The 27,885-nt window shown below is 35.2% G+C and overlaps 2 protein-coding genes across 7 annotated transcripts in view; one reads left to right on the top strand and one right to left on the bottom strand.

The window, feature by feature from the left end:
* LOC128676233 (protein turtle-like) overlaps positions 1-27,885 on the top strand; it is a 54,995-nt gene that overhangs the window by 7,720 nt on the left and 19,390 nt on the right. For 4 of the 6 annotated variants that reach the window (XM_053756238.1, XM_053756240.1, XM_053756235.1 and 1 more), the window contains exons 1-2: positions 18,906-19,206; positions 24,510-24,550. The gene's annotated coding sequence lies outside the window, so the exon portion shown is untranslated. Of the gene's footprint in view, positions 1-18,905; positions 19,207-24,509; positions 24,551-27,885 lie in introns of those variants that run through there. The other 2 variants (XR_008405393.1, XM_053756236.2) reach the window with 2 other exon arrangements.
* On the bottom strand, positions 852-4,318 carry LOC128676238 (UDP-glycosyltransferase UGT5-like). Its single transcript, XM_053756248.1, has 4 exons — positions 3,395-4,318; positions 2,287-2,509; positions 1,652-1,868; positions 852-1,303 (listed from the first exon to the last, which is right to left on the bottom strand). The coding sequence occupies exons 1-4, from the start codon at positions 4,217-4,219 to the stop codon at positions 1,027-1,029; spliced, it is 1,542 nt and encodes a 513-aa protein (XP_053612223.1). The 5' UTR covers positions 4,220-4,318; the 3' UTR covers positions 852-1,026.

The raw sequence follows: 27,885 nt of genomic DNA, 5'->3' as shown, positions 1-27,885 counted from the left end.
AACAATCGGTCCAATAGATAGTGCGTGAAAAGGTAACAAACAAACTTACTTTCGAATTTATAATATTAGTTGAGACTAGTTGTTGCCCGCGGGAAGCAAGGTAGGTACCATATGTCCTTCTCCATACTTCAAACTACATGTAAGCAAATTTCAAGAAGATGGTTGGATGTGTAGATAGAGCGTGAAGAGGTAACAAACAAACAAACTTCCTTTCGCATTTATAATATTAGTTAGGATGTGCTCGTATACAAGCGACATGGTTTTGCATGGATGCTACTGTTTCTATTTATTTGACATTTATTTAAATGGATGTCCAATCGCGATTTTTAACTCTATTATTGAACTGTTTAGCTTAGTTCTAATGATTAATTCTAATGCATATGTAGATTTCACAAATAAATTTTCAATTAATATTTTAATAAGATACTTAAGTGCTTTTTTATGGTACATTTTTTATATGTAATTACTATGTAACGTAGTATTTTGATATTTTTCAGTTCACCTACAATGAAACCCAAAATTTAATTATAGAGCTTTGAAAGTTTTGTTCTTACAAATTACTGTCTCTATACACAGGCCGCAAGTCAACACAGGGAAAAGGTATAATACAATAATATAATATTGTGCCTAGTTTACCACAACGCCAAGCAAAACTTGGGGGTTAATTAACTCATCTTCACGTGGAGGAGTTCGCAAACTGACGAACTAGGGTTATTACTAGCACTCCCGCTGCGAATATCTCAATTCTCTTCGGAAACTAATAAACGGAGCAAAAAGTTACAATCGAGGAATTCTTACTCATGCTGCTGAAAATAATAATACTTATACGATTTACAAATATTACCTGTGCATTTCTTTTTTTTTTCTTGTGACATTATTGACTGTAAATTCATTATACCTACTTAGTTATTTTTTTGCAAAGTAGGTTAGACAGCAATTAGATCATTAAAGTCAGTAGAAGGACAAATAGTGACATCAAAAAAAAAATATGCACTTGACATAAATTATTCTAATTAACTTTTAATTTTAAGCGCTTGGCGCCTTTTTTGTCTTGCGAAAACACGAGCTAATCTCCGTTATAGCTGACGTTAGCAAGTATAATACGGGTATTGCTGCTAGAACGAGATAGAAGATGACATCAGCTTCGTAGTAGGCAGCCCAGGACATGTTGGCGGCGGGGGACCGCAAATGACGGCCGCCGCCATGACGGAGGACGTGTTCTGTCCACCACACTGCGCGCTCCAGAGGCTTCTGTGGCTGGTCGTAGATCATCGCGCGGAATTTTATCATGTTCTGCTTGTAACTGGTAGGACAAATTAAATATTGAAGGCCTGTTCTACCGCTTGTTTAAAAGGTACCAGATAGTCTAAATGCAACATATCAAACAAATAGCGATATCTGTTTTACAAGTGTTGGATAGGGCTAACTAATATGCTAACATATCAGTAGATTTATAGGTTAGTATTCGTATTGGAAGTATTGTATAATCTGTGCCTATCTCTCTAGTTGAAATTGCATTGAAGAGAGAAGAAACATTTCTTCTCAAATTTCATCACATTTCTACACACTCATTTCTTTTCTACACTTGCACTTACACGTGTAAGCCACTTGTATGCCTCATTGTAATATTTAAGAGCATTATTTAACTTACGTATCCGTAGCGAGCGCTTCGATTGCAGCCTCAAAGTTTTCTTCACTGAGGTCTTCCAAGTTGACTAGGATCCCGATCTTGTGTCGCACGTACATGGCCACGTTGTACCACTGGTCCGCCAGCAGCGGTATGCCCAGCAGTGGGACGCCGGCGGCTATCGCTTCGTCGGTGGACTGGAGCCCGCCTTGGGTGACGAACAGTTTGATTTTAGGATGGTCTGAAAAAAGGAAGAATAGGATAATTGACAAAATAAAATACATATATAAACTTTTCGTTCCGCTAATAATTTAAGTTATATGTGTTTAATTCCACGTAATGACCACAACTCTCAGTCATGAGGAATACGACTATGAAAAATAAATAATTCAAGCTGGTTTGGTAGCGAAAGCAAATAGAAAGTGCCAAATCTATCTTGTGATACTATCTATTACAAAAACGATTAACTATTGCGGAACACTAGACAACAATAGTTAAACACATACATTCTTGCGTAGCTCTGAGCATCCGCACTCGCCATGTTAAATATTTTTTGTGGAAAAGCAAATCTTTTCCTGAATCATATATTTCATAGCAACAGCTTATTATTATGAAAATGGTTGATATAATGATACAGGTTATAGGATAAAGCTACTTACTCAGAAGATCTGATTGCGGCAGCCATTTTGATATTTTAATATTCTTCGAGCGTCCGGGAAGTTCGTCCTTATCCCATTTCCAAATGACATCGTAAGGTAAACGAGACAAAACATTTAGGAAAATTTGTATTTTTTCCGGGGCTAGCGTAGAAGGGCTCACATTTGAACCAAAACTTACGTAAATCACACCGTATTTGGAAGAATCCAGATAGGTTTGAAGGTCCTGAAAGTATTTCCATCAACAAATATAATTTCCATTACATATATTAATGGAAGTATTAATGGTCATTCATAACTTAGTGTTATAAAACTAAATTCAAATATTAAGTCACCCTCGACTCCCAAGTTGCTTGCAATCTCTCTCATCTGCTAGAAAAGAGCTGACTGTAGCCAAACGTGTGAACGCTTATTTCCCGAACATAGCTAAGACTAAGAATACCCGATTAAATTATTATTCAATAAAAATAAAACTAGATCAAAATTGGTTTGGCTGCTACTACGGTGGCACGGGCAGACAAACAGACTTATAAACTCGCTCCTGTCGTCGGGGGTTAAATAATGTAAGAGACATTGTGGATAAGTAAGTACCTTTATAAATTGCATATGGTTATGCCAATAACAATCATTAGTTAGAACAATTACGGTAACAATTAATAAGTAGTCTGGAATCCAATATATGCATATTTATTGGTATTTTTTTGTCAATTGTTTGCAAAATAGTTTTTTGAGAAAAGGTTAAGATTTGACATAAAAGCAATAAAAAAACGTTATTTAAATATTTGCGTGTCGGTGCTTTTGTTTTTTTGTACAATTTTCTTTGGTTACTAAATTGGAATGAGAATAACTACTTGTAAAACGATGAAATTTTTTTATCGTTTTATTAACCCTAGCGTATGATTCATATGTTACCAAATAGCAACCAAATACCATAGAGTTACCAAACATTGAAGTTAAAACAATAATCTCCTTCAATTAAAAAGGAGATAGAGCAGCAACATGGCCGGATATATTTATGATTATTTAAAAATAATAATAAGGTTGTTGAACAGTATAGTTTTGGTTTTAAGTAAAATTTAAGTACCATCACTTTTTAGAAAAAGAAACTTACCTGAGTTAGTTCTTTTGGGGTATTTATGTGTATTCCACCAATGTATTGCACATTCGGAGGCACGGGACGGTTGGAGTCCCAGATCGGGAATGTGTTCAGGAATAACATGTCTATATTATTGTATAGTTCTGTAACTGAAGGAGTGTTCGGCCCGAATGATTTTTTAATGACTCCATCTATAACATCTTCATACTTCTTCATATTTATAAGATGATATACTAACAAAGTTTTTATTCTTTCTCCCAAACTCAAATTATCCAGTTTCTGGCTACCGAAGTTTGGGTACAGGATAGGGTGATTTGGTGCGCCAACATTTTGCATATCGATGTAGAGAGGCAGAAATGAACTCATTTGTATAAGAGGCACTTTGAAAACATGCGAAAACCCTAAAGTTGGTAAAACAAAAGCTTCGACTATTATTAAATCAAAGGGACCTGTTTTATTATTTATAATGTTTTGTACTGCTTCGACTTTTATTTGTTCTTCAAACACTTTCATCATTACTTCAAAAATAATATCCAATTGATTCCTCAAACCATCTTTATTTCCGAACCGGACTGTTTCGTTAGTTAATCTCTCATTCCAAAGTTTATATGATATGTCATGGACATCAATTTCCGTCAAATTGTCGGGTCTGTTTCCATTTGGGAAGGCGGGGTCTGCGGTGATGACAACAACTTCATGTCCTCTCCTCACTAGTTCTTGAGTCAATGGCCTAAAAGTCACTTGGTGGCTTATCGACGGTGTCGGGAACACCGCCAATATTCTAGCGGCATCATTTTCTAATACACTACACAGCAATGTTAACCAAAATAATGTAAACATGTTGAACGTCTACAGCAATGGTGTCTCAAATGCTTACTAATCGACAGTTAGTACCTATTGCAAGAAAACATGACTTTTCGACTTTGTCTTTAGTCACTCAATAAGTAACATATTCAAACAAGTCTGACTAATTGAAATTAATTTTTAGGGTTCCGTACATCAAAAGATAAAAATAGAACCTTTTATAATCCCTTCGTTGTCCATTTTCTCAGGCTAAGATCTATTTCTCAGGGACTCTAAGGGGTTTCAAGTTCAATTTTATATCAATGTACCCAGATCTACGAGTTCAACCATGTAAGTCAACGCGATCAAAGGATTTATGTCATATTATTTTGTGATTTCATAGGGGAATCAAAACCTAGGTATTACCTGGTAAGTTATAAGGGCTTATAAAAAATCAAATCTGTAGGTATGCACACCTAGACTTAAATAAAAAAATCTAATTTTACGGAACCCTCCTGGAAAATTCTATTTTTGAATAATATTTTCGCGTGGATTATGTAGGTACAATAGTATGTTAAAATAATTAAAAACTGATGTTTTTAATTGTTTTAATATATCGCATTACATACATCAAAAGAACCATTTTTCAGTTTTACAGTTGATATGATATTTGCACTCGAAAACTTACCAGTACCTATTCAATTGTTTTTGTGGGTTCACAACGGTTTGACCTAAAAAAAAACTTCACAAAAAGTCTGTTTCCGCAAAAATTTATCAATGTGACAAAAACTGAATTACCTAGCAAGTATTCGTTTGTTAAATTTTTATTTTAATATAAAAAAGTCTTCATCAGTTGTTTACTTGGCAAATATTTATTTTCACCATTTCTCAAAAACTGACTTGATAAAATCCGATCTCCTCGACCTAGGTACTTTTTTCGGTGGAGTATTCGCCGCGCCTCTCTATCCTCATCTTTACTACGACACGTCGCGTGCCTTCTCTTTCATATTAGCTAGGTTAACTCTTTCTTCCCTGGACCTCTTCTTTCCTACCTACCTTTCCTTCAGACAAAATCCGATATGGGGTCCAAATCAGTTTTGGATTTGGGTTAAGTTAAGCTTTCTCCTCTCACTCTAACAACAATATGCGGATAAAAAGTAAGGTAAATTTGGAAATCACTTGAGTAATTTCAAACATTAAAAGTAATTAAAAACAAAACACTTCTACTTCATAATTTTAATTTAAAAATGTAAACTAGAAAGAAACAACGATCAACTTCAAACTTAACTCTATATGATGATAAGTAATGCAGTAATGTAAACTAACATTCTCACGATATGCCAAAGGTGAACTGGTAGACAATGCTCACAATTAAGCTCATCCTATTGTACAATTTATTAAGTCTGTGAGAAATAATTTGTATTTTAAAACTTTCACTCTTAGAATCCGCAATGAGAGCAAGGCTTCAACCTCCACTGATTTTCAATTAATTTCTCTCATCAACGCGTGTTCCCCGTTGCATAATGATAAACCTAAAAAAATTAAGATTTGGCTATGATTTTACAACCGACCGCCCGCCTTACAGGAACCTTCAATGGGTTTGCTTTTGTTGCCTATCATATGCCAGGGCTACGTGTCCCTTAGTCGCCTCTTACGACATCCACGGAAGGACATTATTTTACTTATATATGGAGTGGTCCTATTTTAGGGCGGGACCACACGCCTGAGGTCTCGGCTAATAAATAATTTTACAACTATGAAGAAGAAGAATTTCAAAAAGGGTAGCTCCAGAGGGCTGTTATTTAAAATTATCTATACGACTATCCGTGATAAACTTTGGATTTTTTTAATGCAAAATGAAATCGGAGCAGACGGGCGCGAGCGGTTCAGGCAAAGGCAAATAGGTTAATGGCTGCCGAAAAAAGGTCACGGAGGAAACGTAATCAAAGGTAGTCGCTTCTTAAAAACCTATTCATTAAATTCGTTTGCGTTCGCGTCACGTTTTAATATCTGTTGCTCTGCATAAAAGAATATTATTACTCTGCGCTGTAGGTAGAGTTATGTTTGATCATGAGATTGAAAATACTATGAAAATATTTCAGCAGAAAATTTATAAAAGAAAAAATTTCACCCATTATATGTATTATTCTAGCGGCGCGCCTCGACTTTGCTAAACCACCAGGATAAATTATGCACCTAAACCTTCCACCTATCACACTATCTATTGGTGAAAATCGCAGAACTTTAGGAAGCCCTACAAAATCCGTCCTATAATTTTTAAGATTATCGCGCACATACAGAAAGCCGCGACAGCTTCTTCATCTTCATCTATCGTTACAGGTAGTGTTTACAATTTGATAGTATAGCTTACAGACCTTTACAACCTATAACAAATTATTATTGATTTAAATTTCAAATACATTTATGTCGTTTGCCACAACATTGAGTGTGCGCAAGGCGCGCGTCGGTGAAGCCTTTATGTAAGGATTTACGAGTAGATTTCGTAAGATTACATTATTACCACCTTGATTACTATAACTAAAGCGAATCTACCAGTATAATGTGAAGCACTGTATATCAAAAAGCATCAGGGAGTCAATTCTGCTAACTTGAATTCAAAGTTGTCTCGCAATGGTTTTTCAACAGCAGTTTTGATTTACACGCAATAAGAACAATAATTGAAAAACGATTCAAACACGATTATGACCGAGACCCATGTGCTGACAATAAAAATTTTAACAAAGCCACACAAATCCGTGTCGTAGCATAGTTATTGGCTATTAGCCACTACTAGTGACCTAGTGAAGGAGTATTTCATCATAACATGAGTACTCCAATTCATGTCAAGCAACAAAAGTACTCGTCTGTGAGTGTACTGTTTTCTATAATAATTATGTACTAATTCTATAGAAATAAGAGTGAACTTTGGTTTATTCCACATTGACACATGATATGATAACCTCGAAAAAAGTAAAGAATGAATTATTTATTTGATTTTAAATATGATTTTTCTTTTTGTTGTATGATTTAGATACAGAAATAAGGTCATTTAAAAGGAATATACTTTAAAATCAATAATAAGTACGACCATAAAAACCGTTCAACTAAATTCACTAGTAACTTATCTATTACTATTAGTGTCGGTTTATTTATCTAAATTTCAGTCTAAAGAATTTACAGTAGGAAGGAAGTTGCTTTCGTTTTATACGAATACTGGAGATATATATAATTGTTCAATTTTAATAATGAAAAATATTTAAATAATGTTTCGTTTATTTAGGGCAAATCCATCATCATTATGGGAAGAAACTAGGTTAGAAAGCTGGCATTTTTGAATCGTTGCGCGCAACAGTTGCATTGCAACATCATCAGATATTACTACCTTCATTCACGTACAGTTATTAATGTCGTAATGTATGTATTTCCAGTACATTGCTTCAGTTAATGTTACTTTTCGATGTACAGGTGGCGAGTACGGTAGGTTGACTGGTTTATTCTGGTTTGTGATGATATTTTATTGACTAATCAAAACAAATAGTCACAATGTAAGTTCAAAACTTGTATATATTTCTCCTCTGTTTTGTAAAATGCATAAATAATCCAAGTAAGTATTTTAAATTAGGTGGTTATTTTTTATATCTCTTGATAATGATTGCTAAGATGTAATATTAAAAGGAAATACCCATTTCTTTAATGTTTATCAGATATTCAGTTTATACAAAACTTTAGATACATTTATGAGTTTAGTGTTATTGACTTACGAAAACGGGTTTAAACCATACTGTTAACTAGCTATTTTAAAATTCATAGTAAATACATAAATACCTATAACTATCGGTCAATGACATTATCGGACATTTGTAGCGAAATATTATATTTATTTCTTTAACAAAATATAATGTTATGCATAGTAATTATTATTGGCGAGATTCTTAGCTTTGCTCTTGTTGTTATTTAATACTTATTTTTTATTAACATACCGTAGGACTAAAAGAAGAAGACCTAAAATATGGACAAAGTTTTATTAGTATTTATAAAGTACAAGTTTATCAAGTATGGCATGAATTGTTTCAAATGAAAATGACATACGATCTTAAACAAGCGGTAGATTCTAATTGAGGGAATTAACATAAGTACTAGGTATAAAAGTGGGAAAAAGGGAAGACACAATTTCATCCGTGGCATGATTACGAAATTCCTGAACCACAGTCAACGCTTGAATTGATACGACACCAACCAAGCAGTAACAGACACGTTATGTGCGCTAAGGCTGGTTCTGATTAAACCGTAAAAGAGATTGGTTCCTGGCGGTGCTTTATCACTGGCGTTATGTCGCCAATTTAGGGCGTCGTCGGAGGCGTGGGGCTCCAGAGATTGCGCGGATTTTCAACGAAACGCGGAACAAATCCCAACGTGTCGGGGATTCAAATGAAGCTGAGCAATTTTTTGATAAACGCGAGATGGGAGGGGTTCTAATTATTTTTTTATCATATCCTGTATCACTAGAATATGTATCGTTGATTATTCAAAGGTTGACTGTTAGATGAATATTATATTGTGCTTTTGTGCATACAGCTTAAAAAAATATGCTATGTCCTCAATAAAACGATTTGTTTAATCTAAGTTTTGATTTTAAGGATAAAGTTGAAGTTTTGAGTGATAATTTCAGATCAAAGAACCACATAAAGTGCAACTTTATTTATTAGTTACTTTAGATCTACAAATTATGCATCAGAATATGCAACTTGTTTAACTAAAACAGCATGAAACATACAATTTCGGTGTCTACGTGTCCCATCGCAAGCCACTCGAATTTTAAAGACATGCAAAGCAAATAGTCATGAGCGAGTAGAGGTGTAGCTAGGTAATCCTATGCCTTGGGGAAAAATAGATCTGAGGCTCATCTGAACAAAGCCACAAAATAAATGAATAATCAACTATTCATTTATTTTAAGTTATTGCACTCAACAATACATTTGATAGTACAATAGGTTCAATTCAGAACACTTGGAGGTGATAGATTGGGTGCAAGATAGATAGAGAAATATATAGATAATGCAGAATCGGATATTAAAATGTAACTGGGCGGGCACCCGGCTAGAGGGAACGAGGAAAAGTGTAGTAAAACTGTACCCCAGAAATGGAAAACGTAGCGTAGGATCTATGATAAAGGAAATGGCTAGCAACAACTGGATAAGGATGGCGCAGTACAGAGATGGTTAGAAGGAGGCCTATATCCAGCAGTGGATCACGGAGGGCTGCCGACTATGATGATGATGATAGATATTACGATAAACACGTATGACGGCTACATATAATTGATGCCACATTTTTAAAACTTGTACTAGACCTTGGTGCAAAAAAGATTTGGGCTCACCTCAACAAAACTATTTTTTATTGTATGAAGTGAAAGTGAAGGGTCCCCTTAACACGCCCCTGTTTAGCTCTCCAATAGCTACGCTACTGAAGCATAGGCAGTTGGCGCTTGCCGTAAAAGCAGGCACAGATAAAACAGGTGCAGGCAGAAATATGAATCCGCATTGGCGAGTTTCCCTGCTGCAATTTTCGTCCACCTCGCTCACCTATACTTGTGTATCTGTGCTGTGACTGTGCTATTTATTATGCAGCATATGGACATCCGCCAAGAAACCTACGTTTTTGTCCCAAATGCTTTCATATTCATGCACATGGCACGCGATTTTATGTACGAAACCCAAGGTGGCGTGAGTACTTATGTAACTCTAGTTTTTGTTCTTCATATTCTCATATTTTGTTAAAATATTCAGCAATAATTGCTTTTAATTTTATTTCAGGCTTTTATGGAATATTTTCATTGAAAAAGTATAAAGCAGGTGGTAAAGATTGAAACTCTAATTCCTTAATTTCACGGCTGCGTATAACTTTTACCATTTTAAGTCATACTAGCTGTTCCCTGGGGTTTCGCTATCGAGGGAATTTGGGGACGGTATGTACTATGTTTATAATCTACACATGTACCAATTCAAATCAGTCTAATAGATTCTGCGTGATTGAGAAACTTGCACATTTATAATATTAATAGCACTTGCTGGATACTTACCGAGCTATGCCTTACATAAGCCAGATCTTGGATTACGTCGTTATTTTAACAAACCTTCGTCAAGACCGAAGGCTGCAATCGATAATACGCCGCCGTCGTACCAGCCGATATAATTCTGTATACAGTTTGAAACAAGATTCGCAAGTCTGGCAACTTTGTACCATCAACCACTTTTTATCTGTCACCTTGACAGTGACAAGGTCTATCTTGTAAAAAAAGACACTTCTTTTTTTACAAGATAGATTTTTCTACATTTTGAGGAGGCAACCGGGAAGACTCTTAGATGTGAAAGAGTTTTTTTTTTTAATATAAAGAATTCACAGTATTCCAAAAAACTGTCTAAGAAGAAGGCTATAATCCTGAACTAATTTCAAATAAATGGAATTTCCTTATGGAACTTCTCTTAAATGCAACATTATATTTCTTGAAGCGGCAGAAAATGTGTGAGGCAAAGAAACTCACAAACATACATACATGCTAACATGGAGCCTGATAACCTGAAACTATTTTTGGGGTATCATGAAAAAAATGAGAATACTATGAATATTTATTATATCACCCAGGTTCGTTAATTTTATTTTAGGAGTAAATAGTTCCTTACGGAAATAATTTCTAATGAAAAATCTGTCACAGTAACTTTAAAAAAAATATCTTATTCTTCTGAAAAATTGTCGTGTTTGCACTTTGAAAATTGTGAAACCATTGCATTTTGTTTTTTTTTAAATTATTATTGTCTCACTCAAATAAACCTTTGCCAATGTGACTTCATAACAAGAGGTCCCAAATCTACTGGACGAATTTGGATGAAATTTTGTACACGGGTATCACCTAACATAGCAGGGACTTATTATCCCGAAGTTCTTACGGAAGCGAATCAGCGGGGCGTAGCTGTACCTATATAATGCAATATAGGTAATGCTCGTGTATAGGATGTGGTAGTATAGTGAGTGTAGCACCACGTGAAGCCTAGTTGGTTCGTGTAGCTGGAGTAGCGGTGGCTAGCGGCGCGTAAGCTAGGGGTCAACGACCGCAGACCGGTCGGACGCGTGATCTTCAGACACTGGACCACAATCCACTACCTCGAGATATAATTAATTTATTTACCCGTTGCCCTATCTAAATTTTACCTAGTTTTCGTATAGATTGAAAATGAGTGGAAGAATTTGGAAGGAATTTTGCTTAATTGTGTGGACTTCAGTAATGGGATCTCAGGTGGGACAATTTAGGAAAAAGAAAAACGATTGAGAAGGCATTAGTTGAAAAAAAGAAATCTTAGATAAAGCTATTAGAGATTCTTAATTCCTGAGGTAGGTCGGGTACTACCCTCATAAAAATTTAAGTAATACCTATATCCTCCAACATTAAGATCCGATAAGATATATTTTTAGTTCATACCAGCGACTCTTCAGTCCCTCCGCGACCGTATGATAATATTTTTTTTAGAGACGACACAGCCAAATAACGCAGGTTAGGTACCTTGTTTATCAAAAAGATTCCGGGGATTAGAATACACCAGCTCCTTAAGTACCACTCCTACATATAGGTAGTAAGATTGGTACTATAAAGAACTGCTCATGCCTGCTCAGAAATTTCACAAAAAGAACCGCGAATTGAATTTCTAACCAAGTTTTCTGTAACAACCTCTCACACAATCCACACAGGAATATTCAAGAAACCGCCCAAGTTAAAAGCTTGTATACTCACTAAAGTACGCTTTCAACTTAAGTAGTTACTTGGATTCCTATTCTTGGTAAAGCTGGAAACATATTTCTTTATTTTATTTTATATTTACCGTTTATTTTTACTTTCAAAAACATTTTATGTATTTTCTTCGGCTACCGGGCCACATAATTGATTGTAGCTAGTTCCGAATTATCCTATTTGTACAATGATACAATAGAAGTAGATGACATATTTTTTTATTTTAATGACTATTCAAAGGCCTTTATTTATATTATTAGAAATAACAGTGGAAAAAATGCTGTGATAATGACAATACTTTCAAAGATACAACAAAAATCATGATCGCGAGGAAACCCCGAAATATGCAAACTGCAGACTGTTTCAGTGGCAAAAGTCTTGTCAAATGTGTTTAAGGCGCTTTGAATAAAATCTGACACCAAGTACTGTAAAAAGGAACACAATACTTGGTAAACTTGATGAGTATTCGATATTACTGAAAATACCGGTTCAATTAAAATATATAATATCACTACATCAGCATCCAGAAATTCGAGCACTGCACTCTGTATGTTGTGATTGGTTGCCATGCCAGCGTAATTGAATGAAGCACACCTTAATACAAAGAATCTATTTAATCATAATAAAATATGTTAAACATTTCTTATGTCTTAGAGTCCGTTACTCCCAGGTCTATCAATGGGAAGGCACATGTGAGAAGTAGTACGTTATTGTGGTGGCTGTTCCGCTCGGCTGCGTAGGCGCAGCGCAGCCGAGACGCTTATACAAAGAGAACTAAGTGTGTTGTATGTAGGGTGTAGGTGTAGTACCCACTTCATTTATTTTACTTTATAATTGTGGCTTTAAATGCAGACGATGAAATTTTTGATGATATGATGGGTTTCGAATATCTACGTATAAGCCCTTCATCAGATAACATCTTCGACCACATCTGGATGGTTACAAAAGATAGTTTCGATGGCCACCGAAGGGTAAAAATGATGCATTATTACACTGATATATGTATTAGGAATGAAATGTACACGAAGGTTCTCATCTCATCAGTAATTTCGAAACAATGTAGCCACCATAGATAAAAGAAAAATACCCTTATTTATTTTATCTATGGTAGCCACTTATTTCTATTATATAAAAAAACTGTGAAGGCCCATTGTAATGATCTAATATCTGTGTGAAGGCCTAACTATAAAGTGAGTTCAGTATATGTATGCTTTGGCTGTTGTATTGTAATATTTTTGTATAGATATGAGATTTTATCTAATCTACTTACTTTTGCTATTATTACCGTTAAATTAGACACTCTTACTTTCAAAACTTTATTTGCTACAACATAAAAATGTGCCTACCTACTTATTTACATAAGTTTTATTTCCAACCGTTCCACTCATTCATGATATACCATGTAGGCGTAAGTAGATTTACATAATTATTTGGTTACATATCAATCGGGGTCAAGGTGTTATCAAATGCAATAGAATGAGTAAATGTGGTCAAGTGCATCTCGAACTTTAGTTGAATTTTTAAAAAATTAGACGATACTATTAAATTACTGGCCACTTATAAGCTAATAAGACGAAGATTTTACTTCTTTGCTCTAGAATTTGAATTCTCTAGAATTTTATTTAAGTAATACCTATATGTCATTTTATTTTACGCCCTAAAGCAAAAAAAGAAATTCATAGACGGAAATTTTACTTTATGCTCTAGAGCTTAAACTCTAATTTTAGACGGCTTGTATCCATGCTTCATAATATCATAGAAGAGCATGCGAAGTGCAAAATAATATTAATTTAATTATGATTAAAATTATGTAAGTAATAATTGTATTTTGTCTATATTAACGTTAAACAACATGACATAAATTTATTTCATATGATGTCGAAATTCTGCCCTTTACCTTTAAAAAGCAATAAACGTAATGTTATGTTACACCTACACAGTGTTTGCACCTGTTCTATTCACGGAACACTATTAATAAATGCAAGACCTTGCCTTGACAGTGGGCCCTGTAGGGCGGGCCCTATCAAGGCGAAGTAGCAGAAGCCCTTCGTTCTTATTAAATTTTAAAACAACGTCAAGGAAGTTTACGCAATGACAGTCACGCTGTTTCGATGTTTGTTTTTATTTACAAGAATAGAATGATTACTTGAATACATCGATGTTTGAATAGGAAAAAGTGGAAAAGTGGAGCTTTTGAAGAAATAAAGTCACTTAATCCATACTTCCATACTAATTTGAATTATTTCTAAAGAAATATATCTTTCAGCAGACTCGATAATGGAAACGAAACAAAAGAATACAGAGGCTTACCTCTATGTCCTAAAAAATCTTTTGTGGTAGGATTTTTTTTGCCTTAACTAAAAAATTATAAAAGTTACATATCTTCATATAATCATACTCAAATTTTGTTGACAACAATGAATCTATTCCAAAATAAATAAAAATATATAAATCTATATTTTTATTATATTTCAAGGTCCCTATATTATTCATGTGAGCTGTTTCAACAAGATGGGATCTCGATTAGGGATATCCTCCATAATTGGATGCAAAATTAAATGAACAAAAAGAAAAACCTTTTAAAAGCAGCTCGGTCGTTACCTACCGCGTTATCACCATGTAACTTTACATAACAATCGGATAAGATCTTGTTCTTTCACAGACAATGAGTAACGGTGGCTGCCCATGGCACTGAGTTCTGAATATCTGTTAATTTAAATTATAATGATTGTATTTAGTGTAATTACCTTACATAACTGTCTGGTTCAAGGTGATTTGGAGAGGTCACTCACCGTTGAATCGACCTTTTAAGGCCTGAAAAATCCAGAAATATAATTTTTCTGTTAAAATAAAAACCTAAAAATAAAAATCTTTCGACTTTCACGTCAGTTTACAAATTTAATTATCAAAACTACCAAGCTTGGATTATTAAAGACTCCCAACCAAACCTAAGCATGTACTGTTTCGACCACTGCCTGCTGAGAAGAATTATGACAAACGAACAAACTCCCTTATCGTGTCAGTGGTGCTTCTTATATTTTTTTTTTCTAAAAGCTTGTTTAGTTTCTGTCCACTAAATATTGTTGTCCTGTCTTGAGTAGACATGTGACAAAAAAGTGACTATGTAGAGATGACAAATAGTAAACTAATTTACGTCACCACACTTCTAATTATTATGCCTTATCTGCTGAATATTTTCTATAAATTATGATATTTAGCATGCAAATGCAGGATTTAGACCGACGCAAAGTAAATTTTACTATCTATTATCCGAGAAATTACCTTCGTTAACTTGCCACACATTTTGTCTTTTCTAGAGATAGTTACCTATCAACATAAATTAATTTGATCTCCTGTGTACCTATCGATATCGTCTCTTTTCGAATGAAGGCAACGTCGTTTCCGCCGCTATATTCCGATCGCTAATTTGTAAATTAAACCACTAACCCCTATACGAACAGAGCATATTTGATTTGCTTAATTACTAATCAGGGTTGGTAAATCGGTGAATTGCTTAAATAATAATGTTAACTCGTGGTCGCTTTTTGGCGAAGTCGAAATTTCGTAAATGTATTTATAATTTAACTCCTTTCAGTACTGTTTCGTAACTTTGGCGAAGTTCTGTATTTTTTTGTTCTTGTGGTTATGTAGTAACTTTATAAATTTTATAAATTAATTTATAACATTTATAATTAATTTTATAAATTAATTAGTACATTCATTTATAATTAATTTTATAAATTAATAAGTACATTCATTTATAACATTTATAATGGTATACAAAATTGGTGCCATACATACCTAACCTCGCCTAGAAAGATAACCAAGTTTGCCTCCTACGAGATTTGTCATAATATATGAGTAGATAATAATTGGTCAGGTGCGTGTACATAAAACCGCACAGTGTTAGGGTTCAGAGGATATGTCCTACACATGCAATACAACAACGCATCCGCGTTGTTAACTTATGACATTATACCTTCACAATATCTATTGTGAAGGTATAATGTCATAAGTTGCATGTAGTGAGGTACCTTTTCAAATCAATAGAAGTCAGTTTGATCCGAAATATGGTTTCATTAGCACCCTAACATAGCGAGTGACATAACTATTATTATATATATACTTCCACATTTTCATAACTAACAAACGAGTTCGACGTTCATTCGACGTCTATGTTTAGGCCTTTACGCGACTTGCCGAAGCCGCATCCACTATGCACATTGAGGTTGAAATATTTTAATATGAAAACTGTCATAACTCATAGATCAAATGCTGTATGCTCCGCTTGAAATAGAGTTTGTGTTGATTTTGAAGCAAAAAAAAAATACTGCTTATTTGTAGATCACAATTAGATATACGTCACACAGACACGTCAAAAATGAACACCCACTTCGAAAATATTTTACTTCCTACTGCACTGAATAATTGCTATATGTTGCAGGGACATGTCGTCATGCTTTTTGCCTTTTATTTCTTGCATGGTAGCATCGCAGCACGTCGTAATGACGTTTGTGCGAGGAGGCGTCAGCGCGCTCAACCGTGAATTTCCGACACACAGCCAGACGTCATTATCGGCGCAAACAATCATTACGCGATTCCCACGGAAAGCAACTATACATATAATGCAACTTTTTATCGTCGCATCCGCCTTGTGCACACCGCCTTAACTCGCTTCCGATGCGTACGAGCGGAAACTATCTCCCACTTTTAATGAAATTCCCCTGTTTTGAGTAAAAATCTTGGAAAAGGATTGCCAATTAAAAATATCTGTTATTCTGTGATGTGAACAAGTCAAAGAAACGTATTTTTTTCTAGTAAACAATGCGAATGTATTTTGCTTTGATGTTTTGCAGTAAATTTATTTTACTAAATTTCATTTCAGTTTTGTGAAAATCACAAATAGGGTAAAATATACCAAAAACGAACTGGGCGGGCGTTAATTCAAATCACTGCTTGCAATAACAGATAATATCTACGGATTGACTTTCAGCGATCGTTTTAGAAATACATATAATTTCGGTTCACGTAACCAACAACGCGACATGGCCATATGCCAAGCAAGCCCCTAGCGTCAGCCGTGGCGAGATTCAGTCATCAAATATTCACGTGTATAGCGATGGTTGCCGTTTTACTGCCACCGCGCCCTACCCCCTTAACCACCCCCCTCGACCCTCCGACCCAGACTGAAACAACTGACTGTGCTAAAATCGATAGCTGTTTGACAAAAGTTTCGACAATGTGCCAATACTAAGTGATCATTAACATTTAATTTTCTAGTAGGTAATTTCTACGCAGTGTTATGACGAGGTAAAAGTCCAAAAAAATAGAACCAAACTTGATGAATCGATTGTCCGTCATTGCCAGTAAACAACATTGTATAGCTAGTGTAGAGTGTCGAATAAATAACTACTTACTAGGTAGGTAGTTAGAATAAACTAAAACAGAAGTCGCTAATGGCTGCGAAGAAACACAACAACGGGAAAGTACGTAATGTCGTCAGCCGCGATCGTGACTCCTATCAAATCGCATGACCTCATATTAATCACTGAAATAAAAATAATAAAGTAGAAGTGTCTATATAGTTACGTAATAACGTTTACGGGTGAATTTCACGAGCGTTTTGACCTCCGCCGCGGGCTGTCTTTAGTGTTTATTAAATTGTAACATACACAGTAACCAATTTAATTATCCTATTTTATAAATAAGTAAAGTACTGGTACAATGTTTATTTTATAAATGTTTAATTTAAAAAAAATGATTCTTTATTTAAAAAAAAAATGTGCTACACTAATGAAACGCTACACGCCGCGTTCAAACGGTCGTGAAATTCACCCTTACATAACATTGTCGGGCAAATAAAAAGAGAAATGGAATAATGTTAATCCGTAAAATACAATTTTCAGATATATAATAAATCAACTTTGCACATTGTCGATAAATTAACTATGCGAAAAGGTATCAGCCAACATGTGCCACGGCGCTAAGCCATGATGATGATTTACTGTGATTAAATACCATTTTATCTCAGACTCAACAAAAAGCAGGAATATTTGCCAGTTTTGCCATATGTCTTTCTACATGGCTGCTACCAGTACCTACAGCTATAAGGTTTACCGTAATCCATTCCGTATCGGTTAACGTTATCCATAAATACACGGGATCGGTTCACTTTTCTAAGAACGTGAACGACGAAACCAGGAACCGTAACGAAGTAGTCGCCTCTCTTTGGAAGTCGCTCTAAATACAGTAAGCCATTTACTTAAGCTTTACGAAGTTGGCTAGAACCAGTCTTTTAGTCAGACTGCGTGGATTTGAATGTTGTTTTTTTTTTTTTAGTTTGAGATAAAATAAAAATGCTTAATTGTCAATATGGAACACCTAAATATTTGTATCTAACATTATAAATGCGAAAGTCTGTCTGCCCTGCTTTCACGGCTAAACGACTGTACCGATTTTGATGTAATTTGGTATGCATATAGTTAAAGACCCTCGTTCAAAAATTGGCTACCTTTTTGTCTAAATCAACCCCCAAATGACTATAAGGGGGAAGAATGTTTGTATAAAAATCATAATATGTCTGTTCCACTTTAAAGCTAGAACGAACACACCCCCTATAAACAGGACACCAAATCCAAAGTCGCGGTTTTTCCAATGATAAGTCTTAAGATAAGTCTTAATGATAAGTCTTAAAGTCTTAATATTATAACTATAAAATAGAATAAACCATAAAAAAATTGTGATACAGGGGTAAAAGTTGGTAGAAGTATTGAATCTGTTTTAAATTATTTGATAAAATTTGAAACAAAAGAATGGAAGATTCAGCCATATTTACAACACAATCTTTATCGCTATTCCGTGTCAAGTGGCACATGGTTAATTGTAACATAATATTTTGATACGATAAACAGGTCATAAGTAATATCGCGTGAAGTAAATAAATACCAAACACGATTCGCAATTGTGCTTATTACTAAGTTAAATTGACTCGGGACGATGTAATTATCACAGTCGCAATTATTGGAAAAATCAAATTTCTGTCACGGTCGCCATATTGTGCGCGACAGATAAAACGAGAAGTTGACGAAAGAAGATAAATAGAGAAAGAAATAGACGCAGAAACTAAAACTGAAAATAAAAAAAACGTGAAAGCTTTACCCAAAACGATTAATAACAGTAATTTATATCAAGAAATAAAAAATAACGGAAGAAAAAATAAAGAGATCGACATTGATCAGAAGCAGAAAAAACAAATCGTTATAAAGTAAGTGCCTCATTACCTATATATTATCAATATTTACTCTCTCACTGAAATTTGACTCACCTACCTAAATAAAAAATGTACATTATGCCACGATGAGAGACAAACACGTGGAAGAATCCTTTGAAGCAGCGGATGTCACGGCGGTTTCCTTGTTACTGTGCTTGATAATATACTTACGTTTAATCGAATCCTGTATGTTGTTGAACAGGATGTAGCCCTGGATTCGAATGGTATACCTTGCGCACAGTGGCGTATTTACCGTCGAATTAGACGGTGTCGTGCACCGGGGCTCCCAAGCTTAGCCGAGATGAAACCACTGAACATAGAATCTTAAAAAATTGCAGGGAGGTGCTTTATACAGGGATTTACAGAATACCCATAAATAAAAAGTGAAAACATATAATACCTTTGGTAGATTCTTTATGCGAAGTTTCAAATTTAAATTAATATTTCTAAAATGCTCATATAAGCATATCGTATTCGTTAAAGTAGACGCGACTGACGACTAAGTATTTTTAAAGTATTAATATTAGCTTGAAACTTTTCATAAAGTATCGACCCAAGGTACAGTATCTTACCACGTCATATTCACGTCAAAACGTAGCGACTAATCAAGTGATTTTGAGTGGAGACATAGGCGTAACATAGGCTGCTTTTAAAGAGCTGCAGGCAACATATACTTGCATATGATTAAACTTAAACTTATTTGGGTGGGGCCCCCAGAAATTCGCAGCAGGTAATTAGAGTATGTATGTGCAGCTACACCACAGCTCCTGCCTGAAGTTAGACCGATACCGACCTATGGTTTCCTGGCGTGCAGTGCTAACTTTTTCTTATTATTTTGCAACTTGATGCGAAGCGTTACACAGCGTGCAGGATTAAGTTACATTAAACTTATTTTTAAACCACGATTGAAATAAAATTGTACTAGAAATGTTAACTTGCTTGTATTATTCTGGGGTTTCATAGATCCCACATGATGATATTATTTTATTAACCAACAGTGTTTCAAACGCCAATGGTTTTTGTGATAACATTCCAGAAAATCTAGTTAAAGTATGGGGACTGACTGTGGAAATTGTATGTAGCTTCTCGGTTCTCTTTCAAGGCTAAATATTCAACTTTCGAGTAAATTATTATAAATTTTTCCTCGCTGAATTAAAAAGAAACATTCGCAGAAATTCACGATTTCCGCCAAGAAAATACTAGGAACCACCAAAAGGGAATAAATCAAGGTAGATCCCGCTCGGCATAAATAAATGTAATTTACAGTAACGTTTTCGCATTCGAGCAGCAAAATGACATTATGGAGCAGGAGCGGAAGGATGATTTTAATGAAGAAATTTATTCTTCTTACCTGAGGAGCTTGTATTGTAAAGACGATTTACAGTGATGTTATTTACGTGGTACGATTAAGTGTTTTTATCGCTTTTACAGTTTTATTCATGTGAAATTCAGTAAATATTGTTGTAAGCATATGTATAAATAAGTATACATTAAATTAAATAGTATAAAACAAAATCGCCCTCCATGTCTGCCTGTTTTTCTACTTTCTTTTTTCAAACTATGCCCGTTTTATAGTTTGAAAAAATATTTGATGAAAGTTTTGATAAAGTTTTTCTATGCCTTGTAACCAAGCAAAGATTCAATCGGTAAATATAGATTCCTATTCAAAGGCTCCAATTTCCAATTTCGCTGAAAGAAATACAGCAAACCGGTTGCTACCAATTTACACGCGATTGTATTTGGCCCGATGAATGTGAAATTAAAATGTTTGCGTTGCGATGCATCATTTAAATAGAGTGGAGTCCTGCTGCGTGGGTGGCAACAGAGACCGATACCGAAGTCCGGGGCAGGGACGGCCCTACCAAGGGGTGCAACGTGCCGGGCACTAAGTCGCGGGAGGCCGTGGCTTTTAGCTTTTTCGAATGACCTGTTTTTTAGATCCTAATGTCACAATCGTATTTTAGAAATACGGTAAACTCTTCTATCTCTCATCTTTATCCGTATTCCCGGTTTCAATCGACAACGAATATATATTTTGAAAAGAATATATGGATACTTTAAAATTTTGAAGATTTGGCTGTGATTTTACAAAGCCCTTATTGGGAATGCTAAATAGTCGCCTCGTATGATATCCATGGGATTCATATGGCATGTTCGTATCGTGGATTGATAGGATTAGTTTTGCAGAATGTTCCGATCGTATTGTGGAAATATAGGACACTCCATTAGGGGTCAAGATATAGATCGCACCCCAGTGTAGAATAGGCTAGGGCCGCACCAGAGGGGGCTTCCCCCTCGCTGATTAAAACCAGTAGCGTTGATTACGTCGCGTGTTGAACCCTTTCATAGAGCGTCCGAATCCGCCGATACGTTTGTTCTGGCCAGCCATTTAGCCGATATTTGTGTACAAAGTGATTAGCTTTTTCGTTCGTGGGGGAAAAGGGAAAAACGTGTCGATTTCTTTTATTGGGTGTGATAACTTCCGGTTTATTCGAAGCTTTTAATATTTTATAACTGCCGGTCAATTTGGGTTAAATACTGGTTTTGAGAGGTTACCTACAAACAGCTCTAAAAACTGGAGCACACGAAATGTACACCACTACCTCCATTAAATTATATTAGGATAGGACACGTTTTTCTATTGCTCTTGTTTATTAGATTTATTATTTGATTCTGTATTACAGCCAAGTTTATTAGATATATTTTAATTGAGATAAAGTCCCCGTTTCATTTAAAGCTCCCCAAGCTATACATTAAAAGACGACAATACATGGTCATTGGTCACATCTTTGATCTTCTTCTGACTAACAAAAGGCAACTAAAAATTAAATACATACAGTAAATAAAAAAATACAATATAAGTATATTCTCTGTGTGCTTAAGCAAATGTATTACAAAAATTACCAGTACCTGCTGTTCGTACTCTTAGGGTTACGTGCCCAGAAGGCTGGCAACTACGCGACGTTGAATGGTAATGCAGATTTTTTTAGATGATGGATATTTTACAAGGTCCTACTTAAGGGGGGAAGACGAAGTCATATAATTTGTGCTGTCCATCAAATTAGATAATATGTCACGGCGCGAGCCAGACGAATCGCCGCGACGCGACTGTCGTGAGCTGACTCGGATTCCACAATTTGTTTTGTTGCCATTCCGTGCTGCCCAGTGGAATGTTACCTTTCAGTATCATTTGAGTATAGATAGATAGATATAGATATATTAGGACAAATCACAAAGATTGAGCTAGCCCCAAAGTAAGTTCGAGACTTGTGTTATGGGTTACTAACGCAACGATACTACATTTTATAACAAATACAAATATAGATAAACATCCAAGACCCGGGCCAATTAGAAAAAGATTATTTTCCATCATGACCCGACCGGGGATCGAACCCGGGACCTCTCGGTTCAGAGGCAAGCACTTTACCACTGCGCCACCGAGGTCGTCAGTATGCATTTGTCATGCAGCTACTCAATTATTTATCACTCTCTTCAAAGTCAACAAGTATTTTATTGAATTGTTAAAAATCTGCTTCTTATTGGTTCATCTAAAAATAGGAGGATTTCCTATTATCGCCTCGCTGGACAGGCGTGGCTGACAATTTAGGCTGGATATAACATTGTTTCATAAGGAAACTATCTATCGACCCTTTGGAATTTTCCCTGTAGTTCGTATACGGTATATATTTTTCTTATTTATAGTTTACTATATATGTATAGTTCGTATACTCTCACGGGAGAAATTGGGAGATGCCATTCTAAATCGGACACCACACGGGACGCGCCCTGGCGGCTTTCTATTACCTATTGCCAAATCAAATGTTTGCAAATCACCAATAACATTTCATCATTTTTGTATTATTTCTGTTTTACATATATTTATGCATATGTATAATAATTATCTGTCAAACGTTCAATGATGATCGTCAAATGTTGATGTTCGATGATGTACAAAGACTATGACCTATGTTGATACACGCATTCATACATCAATCTTTCACAATCTAATTGTGCCTGTAATTTAGTTATGCACTAGAAATACGTAAGATTATGTGAGAGAGAATAGGTAAATATTTGATTCATTTTTGTTTATTCTGTACAATCATAACTGACCTTTTCAGCGCTGGCCAAGTTCTACAAAATCTGACTATTCCGTTGTGACACCTGCGATACTGATCAATCATTCACAGAATCCTCACGAGGAACATTTATTTGACGTATCGGATTCAAAGACACATTGACTGCCGATGCATATGTCATGATACTTTGGTAGACGGAGTGTTTAGAGCAGTCATTTATCATTCAAGTTGTGTGGAACATGGCGCGGCCAGGTTGGGGTGGTGACACCAATCAATTTACGCAATAGATTTCTCACGGGACATAGTTTATTGGATTTTATTAGAATGTACAGACAAAGCGAGTGGTGCCACATACCTTAAATAACCTAGTTATTTTATAACTGCATTTTAACCCCCGACGACAGAAGGAGTAAAAATCGATAATGTTTTCGGATACGCGATTAAAACATAACGATATAAGAACTTTCATTAAATTTAAAAATGGAAATCAATATCAATTACTGAGTTTAATTTGACTAAAAAGAGATAAAGCCAAGCTTGGGTTGTAAATGTACGAAATAGATTTAGAAACTTAAGAGTCTGCATGCAATGCATAATACTGTCTATGTCATAGCGATGCATGTGTGATGACATTCGCTATCTAGCCACTGCAAGTGTAATCCGTCATGCGAGTGCGGAGTGCGGACTTGGCTCCGCGGCTGCGACACAGATCAATCATCCGCCGTGCGCCTCCGACCACTCGCAGATGTCACCCGCCACCCGCATCCCGCCTAGCCTAATACGTTTTTAATTTCACAACTTGCGATATTTGTTACAACTTGGCTTGGAAACATGTGTTTTTTTTTAGATCTAACTATAGTTAAATGCAGTAAAACCAGGGTATTTTTTTATTCCCACTCACGTGTGGGGGAGGTACCTGCTTACTCTAGTTTTTCCAGATTTTATTTGACCACCTTGTCTGCGTGATTAATGTGTACCTATGTCTATACCAAATCTCATCACTCAAGTACTAACAGTTTTTTAGCTAGACCGTGTACGGACGGACGGACAGACAGACATTAAACTATAAGGGTTCCTTGTCTTTAGAGAAATTGAAACGTCAAATACTTTGCATAGGTACTCCAAAACATGCTTTTTAAAAAGAAAATGTATTAAGCCGTTTCAAGAAATCCATTTTATATTAGAATTTATAACAAATATGTTTGTTTTTTTTTTCAGATTAGAGGCCCGTTGCTGTTCATAAGCATACCGCATTGGGGGTAAGCATTTTGTTTACTAATAGTAGTTTATTTAAATAACAACCTACATTTTTATCAGCCAGCCACAACTAAAAATAAAAAACAACATTCTTAAAGATGTATTTAAATTGATTCAAGGTTATATGTGCGGGAGACAAACGACAAACGTATACTTTGTGTCGTTGTTATTTAAAAAAATGAAAAATAAACGGAAGAAATTGCGTGCTCTGTACTTATACAGAGCACGCAATTTCTTCCGTTTATTTTTCTGTTACTTATAACAGATGGCAGCACTCAATAGTTTTTCTGTTCGAGTGGTTCGATACGAGGAAACATAAATGTGTGAAATTGAGTGGAAATATTCACAAGACCCTTATCTCTGTGTAATGAAATGAGTGGCGTAAATAAATTGCCTCTCCTTTAGACCGCGTTTCAGTATCAGCCACTACGGCGGTAATACTCAAACGGGTACTTTCAGTTACACAGTTCAGGGTCCATAACTGATTAATTTTTGAAGTCAGTTCGCGCTTTGAGAAAACCTTTATTTTTGGACGTCTGATCGAAGAGCATTTTCATTACGATTTTGTACGAATTATCATTTAAAAGATTTTACTTGTTTCCCCCAACTACCAACCCAAACGTATCTATACAAAAGTAAGTAAAGAATAGACAAAAAATTACATGGTCTTTGTGCAATTGGAGAACTGCCGGAGGCATGGGCCGCGGCTAAAAGCAGTCGCTTTTAGCCACGGGCCATGCCGCGGGCAGCAGCCATTTGGCAATAATCAATGAGTTGGGATGCGCACTGTACCATACATTTTATAAAATTATCGTCTCTCATTTCAACAATTAAATCTCAAGATTTCAAAAATTCTCATGTTGAACCAGGATCAGACTAAACAATACCAAGTCCTCAAATATTTAAATTGTATTTGTTTCTTCAAACAACAAAGTATCGCCGCCGCACAACAAATGAAATAGAGACGAGGCCTCCTTTATTGAATTTTAAATTGAACCTCTTCTTCAAACGCCTCGCATTCTTTCTATTCGAGTTCACATTTAATATAAATCTAGATGCATAGGAAACTTGTGACCAGTAATGGATAGCATATCTAAGATATCAAAACAGAGTCGCTTCCCACGTACAAAACAACGCTACGGATTTTGATGCAATATCACTATTATAATAATAAATGCATCTATTCAGACTTAGTCAGTTTTGTTAGTAACAACGAGATCAACCTATAATTTAGATATTTTCCCGGATAATTTATATATAACTAAAATAGGGCTAACTACCCTAATCCTAATTTCATAATATTTCAAATAGTTGCGGAAACACAGAGTGGGTTGAAAAACCACGTACGTACGTGAACGTAAAACGTACTTAATAAAGTTGAAGGAAATAAACTCCAAGTTGCTACAAGTTTTATTAAAACTTTGGAATTGGCAGTAGTTAATTCGCTTTGCTAGAAGCCCATTCTCGACGGCATCAACTGTAAAACTTGCCGATTGCTTCTCCTTTTCTAGCTGTAGCCACCCATTTCAAACTTGCATTAAAAGCGTAATAAGAATGAATTAAGTTGTGATGACTTAATCGAGTAATATAAATATTTATAATGATGTGCCTAGTACCTATAAAATAGGAAAATCACTTTCTTATACGGTATATAATTAAATATCTATATCGGAATATAACTATATTACGACTGTTTTCTATCTTACTGCGACATATACACAATTTGCTTATTATTTATAGTACCTAAGTACCTATCTAATAAATGAACATATCATTGTCCTGAATTAAGGCAGACGTGAGATCGTCGACAAATAAGACGGATATGAAGGCGCGGATATGAAACTTTCATAAAATAAGCTGGGAAAACGTAGTGAGTATTTTTCGTGAGAAAGTCATTTCCCAAGGACCCTCCCCCTCCGCCGCCGTCCCTTCCACCATTACTCATTCCGATTGCGAGATAGGTTAGGTATATTTACCAAAAGAATCCAACTACTATACGTTATCAGAGGTTTTCCGTATAGAGATAATCTTGTACAAGTCTTGTTTTATTTTTGGTATAGAGTTTTATTGATTTGACACAACTGCCCTTGGTATTTAAACGGACTAATTACAGGGCTAACCTTCGAGGGCAGACTTCACATTTGGAAAAAAACTATAATCATGAGTTTACTAAATACATGCTTACATGTTAAAACAGTTTTTATAACTATTGTGCAGAGTTCAGAACTCTTTTTTATTATTTTGGATGTACCAAAATAAAGTAGCTCTTAATTTTTTACATGCATGCAACATTAATTAAGTCATTATTTATTGCAATCGAGATAAATGAAATTATGTGTGCGGTAATTGTTTCAACATCCACAAATTAACTGAGTCGTGTTTTATCGATCTGAAAATAAAGAGATGTTTAAATGTATGATATTATTTATAATTATGAATTTAACTAGTTATTTGTATATTATTAATGAATAACTAAATAAAAATATGTACACATTTTCATTGAAATTGAGAAGTAAATCATTAAATTCCATAACTATGATAAACTATGAATGAAATTTAAAATATCTTACAAATAATGTATGCTATGATACCTGAATACATGTTATTGAAATCTTATCTTTTTCTTCAGTGGTGAACTCACACATAAAATCAAGTAACTAAAATCACTAAGAATTTCCACTTGCTATCCATACAAAAACTCTAAATCAGGTATCGGACTGTACCCGCCCTAACAAAAATCAAGTAATAAAGACTGGCACGAAGAGTTCAAAGCAAAGTAAAAGAAACACGATCGATCGAATCGAGTCGTCATCCTCTTGGCGCAGAATGTCACGTTCGCAAAATGTCATCGTGAATTTTGTCACTTTAGCAATACCTCATTTTCGTAAAACATTATTTTCGCAAAGATAAGGCATTTTGCCAAAGATACAAATTGCCATTTTCTAAGAATATTATAAATTCCAAACAATCTCAACACTAAACTGATTCGGTTTATTAACTACGTCATTAATAGGTACTAAGTATAAAATCAGCCATTATTATTATTAAGTACACTCTCTTGCCAAATGCAAGTTGATCTTGCGCGTCGAGGGTTCAGTAAAACCATGGAATTAGTAGATACTCCGTACCTACTAATTCCACATAAACATACCTACCCAAACATAAACATACCTACCCAAAATCATTGCAAATTCGTCCCTATTAACATAAACATAGAGTGTGAACACATTTTTCTCGATGACATTTCGCGAAAGTGACATTATACGCCAAAACGTTCCTAGTCTGTAAGTTGTCGGCTTTCAGTTCAGCCATTATGGTGCTGCCGCCGTGCTTCCGC

The sequence above is a fragment of the Plodia interpunctella genome, chromosome 16 (genome assembly GCF_027563975.2).
Source record: "Plodia interpunctella isolate USDA-ARS_2022_Savannah chromosome 16, ilPloInte3.2, whole genome shotgun sequence".
Taxonomy (NCBI): domain Eukaryota; kingdom Metazoa; phylum Arthropoda; class Insecta; order Lepidoptera; family Pyralidae; genus Plodia; species Plodia interpunctella.
This window is presented reverse-complemented; position numbering and strand designations above follow the sequence as displayed.